Source organism: Phalangium opilio, unplaced genomic scaffold, assembly GCF_054372755.1.
Source record: "Phalangium opilio isolate 3A_F unplaced genomic scaffold, DU_Popi_V2 ptg000041l_1, whole genome shotgun sequence".
NCBI classification, from domain to species: domain Eukaryota; kingdom Metazoa; phylum Arthropoda; class Arachnida; order Opiliones; family Phalangiidae; genus Phalangium; species Phalangium opilio.
Window position 1 is genome coordinate 8,615,650 of NW_028324165.1, and position 17,829 is coordinate 8,633,478.

Consider the following 17,829-nt stretch of genomic DNA (forward strand, 5'->3'; position numbering starts at 1 on the left):
TATTTCTATTGACACCCGAGCGTGCTCGACGGGCTTTAAGTCTTCCGTTTATAAAAATATAACTTTTGAACGCCATCTATTGATGGCGTGCAAAAGTAAAAACAATCGCGGCATCCATTACGAACCACAAAAACCGTTACTTTCAAATTATCAACTGTAACGCCATCTATAGAGAAAAGCACCAACTTCTAAACGGTAGCTGACGCCATCTAGGTTTAGTAATTAAAATACTACTTAGTTTAATTAAATTAATGCCGTATTTTTAAAGATAATAAACCCTTTTATTAAATTATTTATTAAAATCAAATAAACATTAAGGTTTTTAAAAACGAGTTTTATTAATATGACGTAATTGAAACAGCCAATCACGTAACTCAAAATAAAATGAAACGAAATTTAAATATAAAACAACTTTTTTTTTAATAATTTTAATATTTACAAAAAGAGGTTTGGAAATGTTTTAAGCCTATTTTTTCATAAACTATCATTAACTTCGAACACGATTAATGATCACAGTCTCTTAATTAATTTACATAAAACTAAACAAAACGAGTTAAAGAAAATTAAATAAGTGTTTTATTCCAAAATAAAAATACTTTGAAAATGTGCTGCATTTAATTTCTTCAACTCCTCTGGAATTAAATACATTTAATTAAAAGATAATTAAATTTAATTAAAAGAAAAATAAATTTAATTAAAAGAAAAATAAATTTAATTAAAAGATAAATAAATTTAATTAAGATAAATAAATTTAATTAAAAGATAAATAAATTTAATTAAAAGATAAATAAATTTAATTAAAAGATAAATAAATTTAATTAAAAGATAAATAAATTTAATTAAAAGATGAATAAATTTAATTAAATACATTTAATTAAAAGATATTTAATTAAATAAATTTAATTAAAAGATATTTAATTAAATAAATTTAATTAAATTAAATTAAATTAAATTAAATTAAATTAAACTAAATTAAACTTACCGCTAACTTCAACAATACTGGCATTTTTTTGGGGTAAAACAACATAAAATTCGCGTTTATCCGATAGTTTTCCAACAACCCAGCAATCATTAAGGGTTTTCCCAATTATTTCTCCACTATCATCGAGTCTAAATTAATTAAAATTAAATTAGAACCATAATTAATTAAATTTAACATTAAAAAACTCATTAAAATCAAAAAGTTACATAACTGTGACAAATCTAAATTAAAATCAGCCAACAATTTCATATTTTCCGAAGATATGCTTATGTTCCCAGTTTTCTTTAACTCATTATGTATTGTAGATTTTTGCGCCAAATTCATATGATTAAAATACATGTAAAGGTATTTTGTATTTGAATCTCCAGACGTCCTAAAATTAATTATTACTAAATTAATTACTAACTACAATAAAATTAAAATAAATCATTTATAATTAAAATACATTGATGCAGCTTTGGAATATTGCTCGGCAATATCAGCTGCAAGACTAGTTAACTGAGGACCCATAGCTAAATCAATTTGCTTGAAGAAATCAGCGTTTAATTGGAAATTAACTGTAATTAAAACCCCCCATTTTAATTAACTTTAATTAATACCTAAGGATTGAATCAGGGTTCATACAACTTTTGGAAAACAAATTTCCCTGAGATTTCTAGGACAGGTTTTTCCCCACATACTTCCCTGGGTTTTCCAGAGTTATGAGCCTCCAAAGTTTAGTGTAACGCTATTCCTATGGAGTGGGTTGTTTGTTTACGTTTTGCTTAATTACTCGGCCCCTGTTTGTCGTAGCCCTAACTTTTTAGTATGGTTGGATGGGGGACAAATAGGACTATAACATACTCAAAGGACATTCCCGTATCTCTAATATAACCAGAGTTACGAGCCTCCAAAGTTGGGTCTAACGCTATTCCTATGGAGTGGGTTGTTTGTTTACGTTTTGCTTAATTACTCGGCCCCTGTTTGTCGTAGCCCTAACTTTTTAGTATGGTTGGATGGGGAATAAATTGGACTATAACATACTCAAAGGACATCCCCGTATCTCTAATATAACCAGAGTTACGAGCCTCCAAAGTTGGGTCTAACGCTATTCCTATGGAGGGGGTTGTTTGTTTACGTTTTGCTTAATTACTCGGCCCCTGTTTGTCGTAGCCCTAACTTTTTAGTATCGTTGGATGGGGGACAAATTGGACTATAACATACTAAAAGGACATCCCCGTATCTTTAGTAGAACCAGAGTTACGAGCCTCCAAAGTATAGTGTAATGTTAATCCCATGGAGGGGGGTTTGTTTACGTTTTGCTTAATTACTCGGCCCCTGTTTGTCGTAGCCCTAACTTTTTAGTATCGTTGGATGGGGGACAAATTGGACTATAACATACTAAAAGGACATCCCCGTATCTTTAGTAGAACCAGAGTTACGAGCCTCCAAAGTATAGTGTAATGTTAATCCCATGGAGGGGGGTTTGTTTACGTTTTGCTTAATTACTCGGCCCCTGTTTGTCGTAGCCCTAACTTTTTAGTATCGTTGGATGGGGGATAAATAGGACTATAACATACTCAAAGGACATCCCCGTATCTCTAGTAGAAACAGAGTTACGAGCCTCCAAAGTTGAGTGTAATGTTAATCCTATAGAGGGAATTGTTACGAACATTTTCCTCAATTACTCGGCCCCTGTTCGTCGCAGCCCTACGTTTTTAGTATGGTTGGATGGGGGACAAATTGGACTATAACATACTCAAAGGACATCCCCGTATCTCTAATAGAACCAGAGTTATGAGCCTCCAAAGTATAGTGTAATGTTAATCCTATGGAGGGTATGTTCATGAACATTTTGCTTAATTACTCGGCCCCTGTTTGTCGCAAATTTCCCTAGCTGATTTCCCTGAATTTTACTAAAAATTCGAAATTTCCCTGAATTTTCCCTGAGGTTTTTGGTCAACTATTTATTTCCCTGATTTTTCCAGGTTTTCCCGGTTTTCCTGGCCAGGTTTGTATGAACCCTGGGATTGAAATGTAATTAATTTGTTTACCATCAACTAATAAACAAATAGTTGCACTAAAACATCGATAAACCACCAAATAACAAGCTTCCGTTGTCGGAGAATAAATATAAACTTTAGGTACACGTTGTATGTTATTACTATCAGCCCAATTAGCCGGTCCAATCATAAACTTTGCATAATGACCACCGCTAGTAGTGGAATTACTAGCTAAAGTAGCCCTGGAAGGGGAATTAGACCTTCCAGGTCCGTCAATCTCCAAGTAATTTGGAGTCATCGAGGCTGTCAGGTATTTGTAAAGAACCTGCATATCTTCTTGCTCTAAACCACTCCATACCACTTGATCATTGTACAGGAAGCAAGTGTACTTGATTTGTCTATGTTAATCAAGAATAATTAATTAATTAATGTTTAGTTGCTTTAAGAAATTTATTAATTAATATTTATTATTATTTAATATACTTTAGGGAAGCCATAACTTTAAATTCCTTATAGGAAAAATATGTTTTTTTTTTTTTTTTTTGGAATTATAGGATTTTATAGGAGAAAAATCATGTGTTTTTTATAGGAAAATGTGTTTTTTATAGGAATAATGGAATTTTATAGGAGAAAATATGTTTTTATAGGAGAAAAATCATGTGTTTTTATAGGAAAATGTGTATTTATGGGAAAATATAAGAGGAAAATCATAAAATGTGTATTTATGGGAAAATATAAGAGGAAAATGTGTTTTAATGGGAAAATATAGGAGGAAAATGTGTTTTATAGCAAAAAATATAGGAGGAAAATGTGTTTTATAGGAAAATATAGGAGGAAAATGTGTTTTATAGGAAAGTATAGGAGGAAAATGTGTTTTTATAGGAAAATATAGGAGGAAAATGTGTTTTATAGGAAAATATAGGAGGAAAATGTGTTTTTTTATAGGAAAATATAGGAGGAAAATGTGTTTTTATAGGAAAATATAGGAGGAAAATGTGATTTTATAGGAAAATATAGGAGGGAAATGTGTTTTTATAGGAAAATATAAGAGGTAAATGTGTTTTTATAGGAAAATATAAGAGGTAAATGTGTTTTTATAGGAAAATATAGGAGGGAAATGTGTTTTTATAGGAAAATATAAGAGGAAAATGTTTTTTTTTATAGAAAATATAGGAGGAAAATGTGTTTTTATAAGAAAATATAAGAGGAAAATGTTTTTTTATAGGAAAGTATAGGAGGAAAATGTGTTTTTATAGGAAAATATAGGAGGAAAATGTGTTTTATAGGAAAATATAGGAGGAAAATGTGTTTTTTTATAGGAAAATATAGGAGGAAAATGTGTTTTTATAGGAAAATATAGGAGGAAAATGTGATTTTATAGGAAAATATAGGAGGGAAATGTGTTTTTATAGGAAAATATAAGAGGTAAATGTGTTTTTATAGGAAAATATAAGAGGTAAATGTGTTTTTATAGGAAAATATAGGAGGGAAATGTGTTTTTATAGGAAAATATAAGAGGAAAATGTTTTTTTTTATAGAAAATATAGGAGGAAAATGTGTTTTTATAAGAAAATATAAGAGGAAAATGTTTTTTTATAGAAAATATAGGAGGAAAATGTGTTTTTATAAGAAAATATAGGAGGAAAATGTGTTTTTTATAGGAAAATATAGGAGGAAAATGTGTTTTTTATAGGAAAATATAGGAGGAAAATGTGTTTTTATAAGAATAATGGGATTTTATGGGAGAAAAAATGGGTTTTTATAAGAAAATATAGGAGAAAAAATGTATTTTCACTTTTCAGGAATAATGGGACTTTATAGGAGAAAAAATGGGTTTTTATAGGAAAATAATGATCATGTATAATACTATTTTGGCCTAAACTATGAAGAAAAATCTATATAAAAAAGTAACAAATTGGATTTTACTTTGAAAAGAAGAACATATATAGGGTTTTATAGGAATTATAGGACCCCTGGGCTCCCTGACCCTTATACTTACGAAAACGTTGCTTCAACTAGATTAACGAAACATTTAACTTTAAGAAATGCGTGCCTTTCCAAAGGCAAGAAAAGCATCCCTTGAAAAACATCTAAAAGGTCAGCTTGACTTAGACGTAAAGATTGCAAATATTTTTTGAAAAAGTGGGAAAGTCTTTTTCTTAAGTTGTCATAATCATTCTGGTTTTTAATTAGAATGTCACTAAATTTTCCCATGAAGAGCTGTTTGCCATAAAAATTGATTAATAAAGTTATTAAACTCGCGTCTCCGTCAATCTTACTCGAAACATTCTATAACACATTGAAAGAATTGATAAAAGAACATGATCTTGCACTTCTTCACTGAAATATTCAATGAAAATGTGGCCATCTTTTGTTTTTTGTTGGTTAGGAAGGTTTACTGTCTATTAGATTCCAATTAAAAGTTAATTATTCTTAACTTAATTATGAAGGTGTTAACATACAATCACAACATAGAAGTTTGGTTCTGCTTGTAGGAATATTTGACGAGCTTTTTGGGTGTGAACTGAATTCCAGTTTTTCTCAGCCGTGAAAGTACTTAAGTGAAATTAATTTTGATTAATTTGTTAGTCATTAATGAAGCTGTAATTACTAATTAGTTAATGATTGAATAGACTACCCAGCAAACTTTAATAACGCTTCACAAAGCCCAACTGCTTTGATTTTAGTGTCAATATCCGCGGATTCAGGAAAATAAAATAGAATTTTCTGTTCTTCCTTAAATAATAAATAAAATTCTATTTAATTATCACCCTTTAATTAAAAATAACACCCCTTTTCTTAATTGTTATTTAATTATTACGTTAAGCCTTGGTTAATGTTTACTTACTTCACCCTCTTTGGGACCTAAAAGCGAGTTAAATATAAAAAAGTTATACAAAGAAGTTGGAGTTTTTACTGACATTTCTAAATATATAAATTACTAAATTAAACTTCGCGAAATAATTAATATATTAACATTTAAAATCGCGACACAGTGAAAAAGCATACTTTTGCAATTAGTGTGCATTTAAATCATCGTCTGCTACTCGGGGATGCCAGATTGAAAACCTTCGCTTCAACCCGCCAAAATCAAATTGGAAACAAGCCCAAAAAACCGCCAATCGGTATTTCGAAAAGAAGCCCAAAAACTGCCTAAGATCTAGGCTATCCAGCCCAAAAACAAGCCAAAAATTTATCGTAAAAATTTTAAATTAGTTTTTCTTTTAGATATTTCAATGCATGTTCTATACTGACACCATTTTTAAAACCCAAAACAAAATGAAACTATTTTATTTAATCATGAATTGACGAATTATAAGCCGCTCAAATGGTTTATTTATTTATTTATTTGACACAACCCCATTTGTCATTTTTTTTGGGCATTCTAATGATCTTCGCCTATTGGCGGTATTTTAAGTACAAAAAGCCAAAGAAAAACCCCGCCAAGCCCAATTTCCAGCCAACCCTTTTATTTCCAGCCAATATTTTTGAAAAGAAGCTCAATTGGCGGCTTTACAGCCCAATATGGCAACCCTGTCTACCGGAAATAAAGTGATAAATCGTCTCGCTGATTGGTCAGTGTAAAACGCACTTTCGGATTGCGAAATCACATGGTAGAGGAGAGTGGAAGCCGTGGACTAATCAGCTGATATAGTTTTGTAGTAATTATTATCGGTTAATTAAACTTTTTTGAGATAAAGTAGGTTAAATTAATTAAAAATGGAAAGAGGTTCTTCAGATTTAATATTGTTAGCCGGTAATTCTCATCCAGATTTGGCCCAAAAGATAGCCAGGTAACCAAGGCTTAGAAAAATTGATCCTCATTTGCATATTTTGTTTACATTAGATAATACTAGGCTTACGTGTAACTTAATTAATTATTTTAAATAATTAAAATTTACAGTCGTCTAGACATAAGAGTCGGAAACTGTTCTATTTACTATGCGGCAAATCGAGGTTAGTTATCAATGGGACAATAAATTGAATTATAATTATAAGTTGACAAACTATGGTTATGATAGAGTCACTTGTCGATGTTGGTGAATCTGTGCGAGGGAAAGACGTGTATATTCTTCAAACTGGGTCTAAGTAAATAATTAATGGTAGGATTGCACTTTACGTGACCCATCCAACTAACGATGGTTTCTAGTTAATTGGACCATGAGGAGTCCGAAAAAAATAGTTAAAAAATTATTTGGCCGCCGCAAGTTGGTTAAAAAAATTTTTGAAAATTTTAAAATCCATGCACTTACCGCCATTGAAGTCGCTATCCGCTTAACGCATTCTGCACTCAATCTGGCAAAAGAAAGCCGAGGGGACTCTAAAAAATTGACGGACTCGCGCCGGAGTTATAGCTATGGAATTTTTTAAGCTTGCGGAAACCGTTTATTTCTGATAAAAGGATGGATATATAAATGCGAGAAAAACTGAAATGTTGGTGAAAATCGTTGAATTTTTAGGAATTAGATAATTGATAACGGTAAATTTTGGAAAAAGCCGTCAAATTTTTCGGGAATATTTTTTCTTAAATGTGTCAAATCCTTGGTAAATTTGATTTTTTGTAAAAAAAATTTAAATAAAAAGCATAGAGCTATTGCAACTATGTTTTAGAAAAGGTGTCAAATTATAGGGAAATTAGAAAATGTCAACGTCAATATTTCAGAAAAGGAGTCTAGTTTTTTTGCAACTATATTTTGGGAAAGGCGCCAAATTATTGAGAAAGTACCAAATATCAATATCAATATTTTGTAAAAGGCGTCAATTTATTTCAACAAAATTTGGGAAAAGGCGACAAATTATTGGGCAGTTAGCAAATGTCAACATCAATATTTTAGAAAAGGTGTCAAGTTATTTCAAATATATTTTGGAAAAGGCGTTAATTTATTTCAACTTCACTTTGGAAAAGGCGTCAATTTATTTCAACTATATTTTGGAAAAGGCGTCAAATTATTTCAAGAATATTTTTTAAAAGACGTCAATTTATTTCAACAATATTTTGGAAAAGGCGTCAATTTATTTCAAGAATATTCTTGAAAAGACGTCAATTTATTTCAAAAATATTTTGGAAAAGGCGTCAATTTATTTCAACAATATTCTGAAAAAGGCGTCAATTTATTTCAACAATATTTTGGAAAAGGCGTCAATTTATTTCAACAATATTTTGGAAAAGGCGTAAATTTCAACAACATTTTGGAAAACGCGTCAATTTCAACAACATTTCGGAAAAGGCGTCAATTTCAACAATATTTTGGAAAAGGCGTCAATTTATTTCAACAATAATTTGGAAAAGGCGTCAATTTATTTCAACAATATTTTAGAAAAGGCGTCTAGTTATTTCAGCAATATTTTGGAAAAGGCGTCAATTTCAACAATATTTTGGAAAAGGCGTCAATTTCAACAACATTTTGGAAAAGGCGTCAATTTCAACAATATTTTAGAAAAGGCGTCAATTTCAACAACATTTTGGAAATGGCGTCAATTTCAACAACATTTTGGAAAAGGCGTCAATTTCAACAATATTTTAGAAAAGGCGTCTAGTTATTTCAGCAATATTTTGGAAAAGGCGTCAATTTCAACAACATTTTGGAAAAGGCGTCAATTTCAACAATATTTTGGAAAAGGCGTCAATTTATTTCAACAATAATTTGGAAAAGGCGTCAATTTATTTCAACAATAATTTGGAAAAGGCGTCAATTTATTTCAACAATATTTTAGAAAAGGCGTCTAGTTATTTCAGCAATATTTTGGAAAAGGCGTCAATTTCAACAACATTTCGGAAAAGGCGTCAATTTCAACAATATTTTGGAAAAGGCGTCAATTTATTTCAACAATATTTTGGGAAAGGCGTCAATTTATTTAAACAATATTTTAGAAAAGGCGTCTAGTTATTTCAGCTATATTTTGGAAAAGGCGACAAACTATTGGTCAATTAACAAACGTCAACATCAATATTTTTCGGCAATTTGATAAATGTAAACACCATTTATAAAATATCGTCCTTTACATTTACCAAACTCAGGAATAATTTGACGCCTTTTCCAAAATATCGTCCTTCACATTTACAAATTCCCGAATAATATGACACCTTTTCCAAAATATCGTCCTTCACATTTATCAAATTCCCGAATAATATGACACCTTTTCCAAAATATTGTCCTTCAGATTTGTCAAATTCAGGAATAATTTGACACCTTTTCCAAAATATCGTCCTTCACATTTATCAAATTCCCGAATATGACACCTTTTCCAAAATATCGTCCTTCAGATTTGTCAAATTCCCGAATAATATGACACCTTTTTCCAAAATATCGTCCTTCAGATTTGTCAAATTCAGGAATAATTTGACACCTTTTCCAAAATATCGTCCTTCACATTTATCAAATTCCCGAATAATATGACACCTTTTCCAAAATATTGTCCTTCAGATTTGTCAAATTCAGGAATAATTTGACACCTTTTCCAAAATATCGTCCTTCACATTTATCAAATTCCCGAATATGACACCTTTTCCAAAATATCGTCCTTCAGATTTGTCAAATTCCCGAATAATATGACACCTTTTCCAAAATATCGTCCTTCAGATTTGTCAAATTCAGGAGTAATTTGACACCTTTTCCAAAATATCGTCCTTCACATTTATCAAATTCCCGAATAATATGACACCTTTTCCAAAATATCGTCCTTCAGATTTGTCAAATTCCCGAATAATATGACACCTTTTTCCAAAATATCGTCCTTCAGATTTGTCAAATTCAGGAATAATTTGACACCTTTTCCAAAATATCGTCCTTCACATTTATCAAATTCCCGAATAATATGACACCTTTTCCAAAATATCGTCCTTCAGATTTGTCAAATTCCCGAATAATATGACACCTTTTCCAAAATATCGTCCTTCAGATTTGTCAAATTCCCGAATAATATGCCACCTTTTCCAAAATATCGTCCTTCAGATTTGTCAAATTCAGGAATAATTTGACACCTTTTTCAAAATATCGTCCTTCACAGTTATCAAATTCAGGAATAATTTGCCCCCTTTTTCAAAATACCGTCCTTCACATTTATCAAATTCAGGAATAATTTGCCACCTTTTCCAAAATATTGTCCTTCACATTTATCAAATTCAGGAATAATTTGCCACCTTTTCAAATTATCGTCCTTCACATTTGTCAAATTACCAAATAATTTGACACCTATTCCAAAATATCGTCCTTCACAGTTATCAAATTCCCGAATAATATGACACCTTTTCCAAAATATCGTCCTTCAGATTTGTCAAATTCCCGAATAATATGACACCTTTTCCAAAATATCCTCCTTCAGATTTGTCAAATTCAGGTATAATTTGACACCTTTTCCAAAATATCGTCCTTCAGATTTATCAAATTCCCGAATAATATGACACCTTTTCCAAAATATCGTCCTTCAGATTTGTCAAATTCCCGAATAATATGACACCTTTTCCAAAATATCGTCCTTCACAGTTATCAAATTCAGGAATAATTTGCCCCCTTTTTCAAAATACCGTCCTTCACATTTATCAAATTCAGGAATAATTTGCCACCTTTTCCAAAATATTGTCCTTCACATTTATCAAATTCAGGAATAATTTGCCACCTTTTCAAATTATCGTCCTTCACATTTGTCAAATTACCAAATAATTTGACACCTATTCCAAAATATCGTCCTTCACAGTTATCAAATTCAGGAATAATTTGCCCCCTTTTTCAAAATACCGTCCTTCACATTTATCAAATTCAGGAATAATTTGCCACCTTTTCCAAAATATCGTCCTTCACATTTATCAAATTCAGGAATAATTTGCCACCTTTTCAAATTATCGTCCTTCACATTTGTCAAATTACCAAATAATTTGACACCTATTCCAAAATATCGCCCTTCACATTTATCAAATTCAGGAATAATTTGCCACCTTTTCTAAAATATCGTCCTTCACATTTGTCAAATTACCAAATAATTTGACAACTATTCCAAAATATCGTCCTTCACATTTATCAAATTTGCAAAAAATTCATCGATTTTCCCAAAACATTTCAGTTTTCGTCGCATTTATATTTCCGTCCTAAACGGTTTCCGCAAGCTTAAAAAATTCCATAGCTATAACTCCGGCGCGAGTCCGTCAATTTTTTAGAGTCCCCTCGGCTTTCTTTTGCCAGATTGAGTGCAGAATGCGTTAAGCGGATAGCGACTTCAATGGCGGTAAGTGCATGGATTTTAAAATTTTCAAAAATTTTTTTAACCAACTTGCGGCGGCCAAATAATTTTTTAACTATTTTTTTCGGACTCCTCATGGTCCAATTAACTAGAAACCATCGTTAGTTGGATGGGTCACGTAAAGTGCAATCCTACCATAATTAATTACCTTTATGACCCTCTTTGAGATTATTAGCTAATAATTGTTAATGACAGAGACGTGAACAACAATATCATGGAACTTTTAATCGTAGCTTACGCTTGCAAAACTTCCTGCGCTAGAAATATTGTTGGGGTGATTCCGTACATGCCTTATAGCAAACAGAGTAAAATGAGGAAACGAGGCTGTATCGTTTCCAAGCTTCTTGCCACTATGATGTGCAGATCTGGTATTAATTAAACGGGGGAAAGGTCGGGTAACATAACATTATACCTTAAAAGAATGATTGGCCTTTTTCTAAATTAAATATTAAAAAGAAAATAAATGATCTCTTATTACAATATGATTAGCATTTAATTAGTCTTAAAAAAAATCAAGGACTATTGCGCCATCTGTCATCGGTTTAGTGTCGTCTGCTAGCCAGAACCATATACCCCTACATGATTGGTTGAATTCTCACTGGCTTAGAAAGGTAAGGGCAGGGCTGGAAATAAGGAAAATTTATTATAGGACATGTTTCCAGTGACCCCCTCCTTTGACTAGAAAATATATAGGACATTGTCCATTAGAGTTTGCAAAAATATTGTCATGTGTTCATGGTCAAGCTGTCAAAACTTTGGGTAAATTAAATTTATTAGTCAAACTGGCCAGTGACCCCCTTAGTTTTTAAAAATATTATGGGACATTTTTAAAATGTTATTGGATAGTGTCCTGTGCTTATTTCCGGCCCTGGGTAAGGGGTTCTGGCTAGCAGACGCCACTAAACCAATGGCGGATGGCGCAGTAGTCCTGGATTTGTTTTTAAGAAGGGGTTCTGGCTAGCAGACGCCACTAAAACAATGGCGGATGGCGCAGTAGTCCTGGATTTGTTTTTAAGAAGGGGTTCTGGCTAGCAGACGCCACTAAACCAATGGCGGGTGGCGCAGTAGTCCTGGATTTGTTTTAAGACTAATTAAATGTTATTGAACTGTATCCTGTGCTTATTTCCGGCCCTGGGTAGGGGGTTCTGGCTAGCAGACGCCACTAAAACAATGCCGGATGGCGCAGTAGTCCTGGATTTTTTTTAAGACCAATTAAATGTTATTGGACAGTGTCCTGTGCTTATTTCCGGTCCTGGGTAAGGGGTTCTGGCTAGCAGACGCCACTAAATCAATGGCGGATGGCGCAGTAGTCCTGGATTTGTTTTTAAGAAGGGGTTCTGGCTAGCAGACGCCACTAAAACAATGCCGGATGGCGCAGTAGTCCTGGATTTGTTTTAAGACTAATTAATGTTATTGGACAATGTCCTGTGCTTATTTCCGGCCCTGGGAAAGGGGTTCTGGCTAGCAGACGCCACTAAAACAATGGCGGATGGCGCAGTAGTCCTGGATTTGTTTTTAAGAAGGGGTTCTGGCTAGCAGACGCCACTAAGCCAATGGCGGATGGCGCAGTAGTCCTGGATTTGTTTTTAAGAAGGGGTTGTGGCTAGCAGACGCCACTAAGCCAATGGCGGATGGCGCAGTAGTCCTGGATTTGTTTTTAAGACCAATTAAATGTTATTGGACAGTGTCCTGTGCTTATTTCTGGCCCTGGGTAGGGGGTTCTGGCTAGCAGACGCCACTAAACCAATGGCGGATGGCGCAGTAGTCCTGAATTTGTTTTTAAGACCAATTAAAGGTTATTGTCAGTGTCCTGGGCTTATTTCCGGCCCTGGGTAAGGGGTTCTGGCTAGCAGACGCCACTAAAAAATGGCGGATAGCGCAGTAGTCCTGAATTTGTTTTTAAGAAGGGGTTCTGGCTAGCAGACGCCACTAAACCAATATCGGATGGCGCAGTAGTCCTGAATATTTTTATTTAAGACATGCCATTCTTTTAATTAAGGTATAATGTTATATTACCTGAACTTTTTCTCTAAATTCACGTAACGATGTCAGAACAATAGAATAGTGTCTAGCTATAATGTTAAAAAAATGAACTGTAGGTCTTACTCATCTAATCACCATGGATTTGCATCAAAAAGAAGTTCAGGGATTTTTTGACATTCCGGTGGATAACTTGCGAGCCTCACCTTTCTTATTACAATATATTCAAGAATGTGTATGTTAAAATGGTTCTAATTATAATAATTAAGCCTTTTTTTGCAGTTCATTGCGCAATATCATCATTTCACTCGCTTTTAAATTAATTGCAGCTGATAACTTTTAAGTTTATTGAGTTAATTAATAATAATAGTTAAAAATTCATAATCAGATTCCAGATTATCGAAATGCGATTATTGTCGCTCGTAATCCTGGCTCGGCCAAGAAAGCGACTTCTTACGCAGAACGGCTGCGTCTCGGTAAGACATGTATGTCTTGGAGATTTTTTCTATCATTTTTTCCATTTATTATTATTTCTTTCTTTTGATTTTTGGCAGCGGTTAATTTCAATTAATTTTAATTAATTTTAATCCACCTTATTCCCTTTCGACGGAAGTTAGGCTTAGCTCGGGATTCATGGGGCTGAGTAATGGGAAGAAATTAGTCTGTCGTCTGCTACAAAAGCCAAAACTATGTGCTGTAGCAGACGACAGGCGAATTTCTTCCCGTTACTCACCCCCATGAATCCCGACGGAAGTTAGGCTTAGCTCGGGATTCATGGGGGGTGAGTAATGGGAAGAAATTAGTCTGTCGTCTGCTACAAAAGCCAAAACTATGTGCTGTAGCAGACGACAGGCGAATTTCTTCCCGTTACTCACCCCCATGAATCCCCAACGGAAGTTAGGCTTAGCTCGGGATTCATGGGGGGTGAGTAAGGGGAAGAAATAGGTCTGTCGTCCGCTACAGTACATATTTTTGACTTTTGTAGCAGACGACAGACTAATTTCTTCCCGTTATTCACCCCCCATGAATCCCGAGCTAAGCCTAACTTCCGGCGAAAGGGAATAAGGTGGATTAATTAGTCTAATTAGTAATTAATCTTAGTTTCTATCTTGTTTTTTAACTTAATTTTTTAAGTTTTTTTAAGTATTTGATTGACTAATTGGGGTCTTTTGGCTTTTTAATCTTCTGGCTGTTTGGTTTGGTTCTATTATTTAATTTATAATTTAATTCTAATTAGGGTTAAATGGTGTTTAGTGTTACGTTACAATAACACTTTCCAGTAAAACCTATTATTAATTTTATTATAGCTTAATAATTTAATATTAACTGGTTTCTATCAAAATTCTTCGGTTTAAAAATAATTTAACGGGGAAAGGTTTAGGTAACATAACATAGGCCTTTTTCTGAATATAAAAGGAATTAAACCATCTCTTATTACAAAATAATTAGATTAGCATTTAATTAGTCTTAAAAACAATCAAGGACTATTGTGCAATCCGCCATTGGTTTAATGGCGTCTGCTAGCCAGAACCCATTACCTCTCTAAGCCTGTGAGAATTCAACCAATCATGTTCATGTAGGGGTAACTGGTTCTGGCTAGCAGACGACACTAAACCAATGGCGGATTGCACAATAGTCCTTGATTGTTTTTAAGACTAATTAAATGCTAATTATCATATTGTAATAAGAGATCATTTTAAAACCAAAATAAATTATCTCTAATTACATTGCTTTAGTGGCGTCTGCTAGTCAGAACCCCTTACCCACACGAGATTGGTTGAATTCTCACAATTATAATTAATTTTTCAGCATTAAACATTAATTAATTTTTCTTTTGAGGCCAATGGCTGCCACAATGACGCAATTATACCTACTAAATTTGGCGCGAATTACCTAAAACACAAGTTATCTCACAACTATGCAACTTACACTGCTTTAGTTTCTTATTTAATCCTGTTATAATTAACATTAATCAGGAAATTAATTAATTAATAAGTTTTACTGGGGATAGATTAAGGGTTTTAGGATAATAATTTCTGGGGTTTTCCCCGCTAAGACTTGCATTGCAATTTTCACGTAAAAGGTATTGCCGTAATTCACGGAGAGCAAAAAGAAGCGGAGGTTGATGAAGTAGACGGGCGTTATTCTCCACCAGCTGTGTGTTCATCGCGTACAACAGATGTTGGATTGGATATCATGCCTGGTATTGAAGCTTAAAAGACTTGGTATGACCTTTGAACTTGAGGTTAATGACGCTTTAATTCGTTTTCAGTGCTAACTGCTAAAGAGAAACCTCCGATTAATGTTGTAGGAGATGTTGGGGGTCGAATCGCGATCATGGTGGTTTGTAAAGCGGGGGTGGTCTAATTATTTAATTATGATGTAAGGGTTGATTAATTCTTAAGGGTTTCAGGATGATATGATTGATGATGTTGAATCGTTTGTGGCTGCCGCTGAAGTTTTAAAAGAACGTGGGGCTTACAAAATTTATGTTTTAGCTACCCATGGCATTTTATCGTCAGATGCACCCAGGTTGATTGAGGATTCACCTATCGATGAGGTTTGTTTAATTAATTAACGTCGCCCTCTAAGAATTATCGGCGCCCTTTATTAATTAACGTCGCCTTCTATTAATTACCGTCGCCCTTTACTAATTAACGCCGCCCTTTACTAATTAACGCCGCCCTCTACTAATTAACGCCGCCCTTTACTAATTAACGCCGCCCTTTACTAATTAACGCCGCCCTTTACTAATTAACGCCGCCCTCCATTAATTAACGCCGCCCTCCATTAATTAACGCCGCCCTCCATTAATTAACGCCGCCCTCCATTAATTAACGCCACCCTCCATTAATATACGCCGCCCTCTATTAATTTACGCCGCCCTCCATTAATTAACGCCGCCCTCTATTAATTAACGCCACCCTCCATTAATATACGCCGCTCTCTATTAATTTACGCCGCCCTCTATTAATTTACGCCGCCCTCCATTAATTAACGCCGCCCTCTATTAATTAACGCCACCCTCCATTAATATACGCCGCTCTCTATTAATTTACGCCGCCCTCTATTAATTTACGCCGCCCTCCATTAATTAACGCCGCCCTCCATTAATTAACGCCGCCCTCCATTAATTAACGCCGCCCTCCATTAATTAACGCCGCCCTCCATTAATTAACGCCGCCCTCTATTAATTTACGCCGCCCTCTATTAATTTACGCCGCCCTCTATTAATTTACGCCGCCCTCTATTAATTAACGCCGCCCTCTATTAATTAACGCCGCCCTCTATTAATTAACGCCGCCCTCTATTAATTAACGCCGCCCTCTATTAATTAACGTCGCCCTCTATTAATTAACCCCGCCCTCTATTAATTAACGCCGCCCTCTATTAATTAACCCCGCCCTCTATTAATTAACCACGCCCTCTATTAATTAACCACGCCCTCTATTAATTAACCCCGCCTTCCATTAATTAACGCCGCCCTCCATTAATTTACGCCGCCCTCCATTAATTTACGCCGCCTTCATGAAATTTACTTGGTGTTTAATTAAATCAACGCCATGTTCAAGTAATTAATATTGATGACGTTATTAAACGTTCTCAGGTGGTTGTGACCAACACGATTCCCCATGAAGTTCAAAAGATGCAGTGCCATAAGATTAAAACCATCGATATTAGCATTTTATTATCAGAAGCCATTCGCAGAATTCATAACAAGGAGTCAATGTCCTACTTATTTCGTAACGTCACTTTGGAAGATTAAAGTCACGTGATCTATTCATTTCAAATAGAAGATACGATTGTTAATTAATGATAATTAAAAGAAACGAATTCTAATCATTCGCTAAAATATTATTAAATAAATAAATGAGAAAGAAATTAATTAATTAAATAAATAAAATGGCCTCAATTTTCCACTTATTAGATTAGATGAGGTTAATTATTAATTTCTTAATTACTAAATAGATTCATTATTTTTCGCTACTTTTTTTTGATTTAAAGGAAATTTAAATAAAGCTGAAATTAAATAAAGATTATTCTGTTTTACAGAATTTGGTTTTAATTAATTTTACTTGTTAGGAATTTAATTAAATTTTAATGATCATAATTGGAATTACATTTTTAATAAATATTGCACAGTGTAATAATTAATCAATGGAAATAAATTTAGTACATTTAATGTTTAAATTGTTGAATTATTTATCCTACAATCATTTAATAACTTTTTCATAGGTTGGCGTCGGGCTTTTATTTAAGCCTTGGTCTTGTAAGAAATGACCTGCAGTGACCTCATTTCGCAGAGATCCAATTGGACCATCGACCTCTTGAATACAGGTACGAAAATTAAATCGTAATTATTAAATATTTGAGCGTAATAAAAAATTTAATATTTGATAATATTTTATGTCATCCCAATGGTGGTATTATTTAAAATTGTTTTTAGGCTTAGCGTCCCATAGAAAAAGCATTGTTTTTATTGTCTTGTGGTCTTTCGTATAACTTAAATGTAACAGCGAAGTTAAGTTTCGGGATGGTTTTAAATTAACGAGTAACCTTTAAGTGTGTGCTTTTTCAAGTTTCAACAAGAACAATTAAGTCTAAGTATTTTATTTTAATTAGTTTTCGAGGTATGTCAAATTTTTTTTA

The 17,829-nt window shown here is 33.4% G+C and overlaps 2 protein-coding genes across 3 annotated transcripts; one reads left to right on the plus strand and one right to left on the minus strand.

Annotated features, from left to right (window-relative positions):
- Positions 1–395: 395 nt before the first annotated feature.
- On the minus strand, positions 396–6,018 carry Ccz1 (vacuolar fusion protein CCZ1). Its single transcript, XM_089835628.1, has 10 exons — positions 5,813–6,018; positions 5,603–5,700; positions 5,427–5,520; positions 5,244–5,366; positions 4,964–5,184; positions 3,016–3,362; positions 1,428–1,539; positions 1,194–1,355; positions 983–1,110; positions 396–632 (listed from the first exon to the last, which is right to left on the minus strand). The coding sequence occupies exons 1-10, from the start codon at positions 5,885–5,887 to the stop codon at positions 577–579; spliced, it is 1,416 nt and encodes a 471-aa protein (XP_089691754.1). The 5' UTR covers positions 5,888–6,018; the 3' UTR covers positions 396–576.
- A 525-nt stretch (positions 6,019–6,543) lies between these two features.
- On the plus strand, positions 6,544–17,370 carry LOC149679789 (phosphoribosyl pyrophosphate synthase-associated protein 2). Of its 2 annotated transcripts, none has more exons than XM_089835633.1 (10): positions 6,544–6,758; positions 6,869–6,921; positions 6,987–7,053; positions 11,395–11,567; positions 13,299–13,414; positions 13,568–13,664; positions 15,263–15,382; positions 15,452–15,522; positions 15,593–15,739; positions 16,787–17,370. In XM_089835633.1, exons 1-10 carry the CDS (start codon positions 6,685–6,687, stop codon positions 16,943–16,945), a joined length of 1,077 nt encoding a protein of 358 aa, XP_089691759.1. In that variant the 5' UTR covers positions 6,544–6,684; the 3' UTR covers positions 16,946–17,370. The 2 variants fall into 2 exon arrangements, with proteins under 2 accessions (XP_089691759.1, XP_089691760.1); XM_089835634.1 differs by having other exon boundaries at positions 13,568–13,655.
- Positions 17,371–17,829: the final 459 nt, after the last annotated feature.